Source organism: Cyclopterus lumpus, chromosome 4, assembly GCF_009769545.1.
Source record: "Cyclopterus lumpus isolate fCycLum1 chromosome 4, fCycLum1.pri, whole genome shotgun sequence".
Classification (NCBI taxonomy): Eukaryota; Metazoa; Chordata; class Actinopteri; order Perciformes; family Cyclopteridae; genus Cyclopterus; species Cyclopterus lumpus.
In genome coordinates, this window is record NC_046969.1 from 6813436 (window position 1) to 6819435 (window position 6000).

The following is a 6000-nucleotide window of genomic DNA, read 5'->3' on the forward strand; positions in this document are numbered from 1 at the left end:
GGGATGTCGAAGGAGAAGAGGGATGGAGGCTAAAGAGCGAAGGGATGAGCCAAGGAGAAAACATGGAGGACACGATGGTGGGAGCGTGGCTCTGTGTTTTCCAGGCACGGGGACAGCTGTGGTCCACAGAGACGGACCGTGAGGGGACAGCGCCTGCTGGGAATCCCAGAGAAGTCTGCCAGGCGGAGGGAACCGAAAGGGCAGTCGCTTAGTAGTGCCGGCCATCCTCCTCATCAGGCACGCGGCCCGTTTTTTAATCTCCAGTCATTAATCTAGATTTGAAACCGCTCTGTGTTTGTCTCAAAGGTTCCAGGCCGTAAACTGTATTTGACATTGAATAAAACGAACGTGCTGAATTGTTTTTACCGGCCTGCATGGTGTTACTCTGAGTACTTGTTTGCATTGAGTGCGGCCTTCAGATGAGATATTAATAAATCTAAATTCAGTACAAAGCTGCTGCATTGGCGAGAAGGTTGCCACCGGTTGCCGCAAAAAAAAACCAACTATTAAATGTAATGAATTGAAATGTATCGAACAAATAAGCATCTATTAGAATTCATGGTCTATATAATGAAAATGTCAGTGCTCCAGCTTGAAGGGGGGGGGGGCATCTGTTAAAAAAGGTATGGCTTTCCCACACAGACTGTTGCCTTTTAAATAACAAAGGAGGATGTATTGACCTCGACTTGTAATTACAGGCGGATGTACATCCCAGATACACATTAAACAGTGGCTTAATTGAGTTGTCTAAATGGTCCGCTAAGGAGCAGCCAATTCATTACACCAATAGACACGTGTGTGGACTCTGTGTGTGGACTCTGGTGTGTGTGGACTCTGGTGTGTGTGGACGGTCCTGCAACGGACCCTCGTTCTCCGTTCCTATGATATCCTACGAAAATGCCACGCCTCATGTTTCCTCTGAAAGCCTGCAACACGGGTCGATTTACTCGTAATGCGCATACATTGAAGAAACTGTTAGGCTCAGGCAACAAAAAGAATTCCGGCGCATTATTTTCCTGACGGTATTGCGACGAATGCTGGCTGAGACCAGTCTGGGATGGTACATGAATTGTGGTCAATATGTGGAATATTAATATGATTTTTCTCTTGGACCTGCCTGACGGCTGTGGCTCGTGTGAGCTGTATCTGTGTGTTGAAGAAGTCACTGGAATGGAGAACGTTAAGGAAGCAGCGTTTCCTCTGACCTTTCACCTCTATTATCCGTCAGCTAAGATCAGCTCTGATGGTTCTGTGATTCTCTTTTTATAATAGAAGAACTCATGTTGTCCAGGTCGGCTTTCCGCAGTTCAGTTCCAGATCGGGTCCGACACCCTGAGACCAGAGGAACCAAGGGAGTGAAGAAGTGAAGGAAAGGATTTGAATGGCGGTCCCCGTCTGGGTTGTAATGGCTCATGATGTTGATCATTATCGCCACCATCGACGGCTCAATGCCAAATTAACTGGCGGGCTGGAACGAAAAGGCCGGTCGATGGAAGGAGGTTCCTCGTCTCCTTCGGGTCCCTTTTTGCCGGGAAGCTGAAATGTCAATTGCGCCTGTCGGCAATCTGTTTAGCGCATCTCTGAGTGCGCCGGATGAGATGAAAGCGCAGCGGTGGGGTTGTGATTGACTGATTGAGTCAACAATAGCTCTGCGGGGATAGAAATCAATATGAATAATTCCTGTGTGCTCATGTTTTGACATTTTGATGGTGACATTCAACGGGAACGTAGCTTTAAATAAATGGACCGACAAAAGAGGGAATGCACATGAATGTCCCGGGGATGGAGTTGTTATCCTCCAGCTCTGCTTCTGTTTCCACAGAAGAAGGAGTGGACGTGGGACGAGAGCAAGATGATGGTGATGCAGGATCCCATTTACAGGTAACGTTGAGTTTGCACGTCACATTTCCTCTTTCTCTCGCTGAACTCTACGGTCCTGGTTTGTTAGGTTGAGCCGGTTCCCAACCGGTTTGAATCCGGACTTGATTAAATGCACTGTGGCGACTCAGGAAATGAGAATCCTCGGTCTCTGCGAGCGCTGACATTTCGGAGAAAGAAAAGATATCGTAGGTGTTATATTGTGGATATTGTTGATGATAAATGTTGCTGACTCCGGGACAGGGCCACACAAAGATTTCAGAACAGAGATGTATTTTCTCTTCTTTTTAATTTTTTTTCTCTGAACAATACGTTCATTTCTTTTTAATATTGCATTTTGAGAAAAGGAAATTTAGCAGAGGCTGCAATAAAGACCATTTTGATAATTTATTTTAATAATGCATGGACTAAATGAGCGTAAATGTTACTGTCGCCATGACAATATATTGACACTTTCAGTTTTAATATCTCGAACCATTTGGGAATATTATCACCTCAACTTACCATTAGTCCAGCGTTTAAAAACACCATCAAAGTGTATTATTAAAATAACTTAATATGGTGAATATTGCTCTCTGTGACCCTGTTTGAAACATTTTAACAGCAGCTGGCTAAAATGGAGAACAAAGAAGGCAATATAGAATTGAAACATGGACTACAGACAGTCAGAGACCTTCTGATTTAAAGTTCAGATCAGAATAAATTATTTATGCAGATCAGAGTGAATGCCATCAATAGACCCGACCTCGGAGACAGAATTACGTGTGTGTGTGTGTGTGTGTGTGTGTATGTGTATGTGTGTGTGTGTGTGTGAGAGAGTGAGAGATCTGGGGTGACATTCCTCTGTTCCACCTCACAGGATTGGGACCATAAGTTCAGTCAGTCCAATTGCCGCAGGAGCATCGTCCTTTGATTTGAACCCCTACCATAGTCTGTTGTCAGCACACGCGCGCACACACACACACACACACACACGGACACACACTCTCTCTCACTCCCAGGCGGGCACGGCTCAGAAGTGCATCCAGGAGCTCAGTTGAGTCTTTGGGCTTTTGGAAATGATTCTGTCAGAAAGATGGATTTTGCTGGGCAGTTTGTGTAAGCATCTTTAGCTTAGACATTCTGAAAGATCTAGCTTGTGCCCAGTTCTTAATATTACAGTCACACCGTGGGAGGAGGAGGAGGGGGGGGAGGGGTACGCTCAGTGTCTTTGCCCAATGGGTAAGACCCATCAATCAGTCACAGGCGTCTGCCGAGCTGAGCGTGACGGATCCTGATGACATCTCATCTTTTCTGTCCAACTTGGTTACGAAATGACGGTCCAAACACAAATATTCGTCCACCGCCGTGTGGAATGGAACCTCGAATCCTTTTACCTGACGGGCAAGGATTATTATTTCACGTGAAGCTTGGGCACACGCGGTACGATTTCAGAACATGTCGTGTAATTCCAGCTCAAACAGCAGGAGTCTGTGCTCGCACCGTGGGGACCAATCGTCAGGCCGTCAAAAATACATCCATATATCCGACGGCAGCGACCCGTCAATCACAGTGAGCCCGCATATCCAGCTTTACCGTCAGTTTGTCTCCAAATGGGACCAATTATTTACTAAATGAACATCATGCTGTGTTGAAGAAGACTTGAAACTAGCGATTGAGACCATAAACTCATGTTTACAGTGTTTACTGATGGAATAAATCAAGAGAGAAGTAGAGTCATTTCCTCATAGACTTCTATACAGTCGTACTTCTTTCTGCAATCAGGGGAGTTGTCCCCTTGCTGGTTTTAGGTTCTACTGAAATTCTGAGCTTGGAAGGATGTCCTGAGACCAGTAATTTATAATATAAAGTATTTAATAAAAGAATAAGGATCATAAGCATATATTTCTGTCCCAGCCGGGCGCGCTCACGTGTCGTTGGGTCCACAGACTATAATCACGATTTATATGAATCAAAATCTGTTAAAATAGTTAACTGTCTACCGCCTTCACGTGAGAGGACAAATGCCTTACAGAGTTCCGAAAGGTTAAGTACAAATCCGGACACTGAGCATAAAGCTTCTCCATTGGTTAGTATCAGGTGTGCATGCTTATACCTCAACTACACAGCATGCTATTTGCCTATCACTACAAGGAGGCGGACTTCTCTAAGCAATAAACCACGATGCTACTTCCCTTATCTCTTCCCTTCTGGTCCTAAACAGTAAGACGGGCTCCTTCAAAATAAATGCCTATCTTCCGGTCACTTAGGGAGACCACTACTTTGACCACGCCTCCTTGGATCAATACATTCCATTCATACCTGATTTATCTTTATAGTTATAACCATAAAACATGTTACAATCAGCGCACAGTGACACTAATACTTATTCAGTGATTACACTTATACAGTGACATACTTTTATACAGTGACAGTGACTTTCCTCCCATGTTTCCCTAACATATTCTTCAGAATATCCCTTATTGATTATCATATCTTTCTTATGTATTCATTTAAAACATGGACTTTCCTATTTACATGTGCAAGTATATATAAAAAACCATTACAACTCTACACTGGCCATTTGGTGGGAATGCACATTTTGCAAGACACTTCCGCTCTTGGCTCTCACCTCCTGCTGTGAACAGTCTCACACGAGAGCGGCAGTCAGTCTCTTGACCTTGTTCTATAATCAGATTTAATTCACTTAACGCTCGTTCTCACATGAATGTTCGTTGCGTTTCGTCTGTGTGCTTCCCGCAGGTCACTTCATAACCAAGGAGTTAGGACAGCGCTGTGATATCCATCTCCTTTCAAAGGGAATTAATTCGCAATCAATATGCAAGGAGCGCCGTTCATATCTCTCGGCTTGAGCGCCATGTGTCGGTATTTTATTCGAGAAGCGGCCCCCATGCAGCGTCTGTCTGGTTTAAAGAGGAGAGGACAGGTTGATGCGGGAACGATTTAGCACAATATGTGTCAGCCCCAAACGGTTAAAGTGTAAATTAGAAGAGGGTTACCCTCGGCTTCTGGAGAGAAAGAAATTCCCGCAGGAGAAAACATGCTGGTTTTTTTTGTGATACGTTTGAATGCAAGCTGAAGTGATACATATTCACATCTAGCATTTTCTCGAATGCAGGGAGAAAAATGCACGCACATCAAAGAGTTTTGAATGCGCCTGTAAAAAATTAATTTTATTCTATTTTTACTATCAGGCTTTCACAGTTGTTTGCTGGATGCACGAGTGCCTTTGTGATTATGCTGGTCCATTGTCTGCTGCGTACCTACGCTGTCAGCGACTTCATCGAATCATCGAATCATTGCACTTATCACTCCTAAAGAGTAGAAATGTTGTTGTGGCGGCGGCGGCATCGATCCTGCGCTAATTCTCAGTTTCTTTTTCTTTCTTTCCTAGCAAAGTGTGGGAGGAAGTGATTATCTCAGAGTAAGGCAAGGCAAGTTTATTTATAGAGCACAATTCATACACAAGGCAATTCAAAGGGCTTTACGGCTACATACAATTATAAAAAGGCAAATAAAATCATTCCATAAAAACATATAAATAATAATATATTAATTATAGTTGTCAAATAGAACCGTTTTCAGCCTGGATTTAAACATTGTCAGAGTTGAGGCCTGTCTGTTCTATTCTGGAAGAGTAGATGCAGAGCGGTTTCAGGGGCCCTCCACGGCCCCGACTCGAGCCACAGCCTGTGTGAGGTGTCAATAAATATATATATATATATATATATATATATATATATATATATATATATATATATATATATATATATTATTTATCCTCCTCTAAATCAGCCGTTTCTAAGTGCTCTGCCGGGTGATGCCGTCCCCCCCCCCCCCAAGGTCTCAGGTTGTGGCTCTAGCGGAGACACGAGTTATGAGCGGTTCAACCAAAAGAGTCGATTCGCCCTCTCAGATTGTGCCATTTGAAAGAGTTCTAAATTAGACAAATCACTACATTACATGAAAGCTGATTACCGCTCTGCCTCCCGTGTTTCTAATGTAAGTACAGCGGCCGCTGCTCTCGTCAAGGCGCTCAGCTTTCCGTGTAACCATGAACTTATGGAGAGGGAAGCAATACAGGACTTTGCGGCCATCTATTCTCTGAATGATGAACGTCTG

General features: G+C 43.9%; 1 protein-coding gene across 5 annotated transcripts in view; it reads left to right on the forward strand.

Moving 5' to 3' along the window:
- Positions 1 to 6000, forward strand: part of LOC117729915 (carboxyl-terminal PDZ ligand of neuronal nitric oxide synthase protein-like) — a 127155-nt gene that overhangs the window by 40948 nt on the left and 80207 nt on the right. For all 5 annotated transcript variants that reach the window (XR_004609399.1, XR_004609400.1, XM_034531314.1 and 2 more), the window contains exon 4: positions 1823 to 1881. Coding sequence is in view for 3 of the 5 variants with exons in the window: in XM_034531314.1 (XP_034387205.1) it covers positions 1823 to 1881 (59 nt within the window). In the remaining 2 variants the exon portion in view is untranslated. The remainder of the gene's footprint in view (positions 1 to 1822; positions 1882 to 6000) is intronic.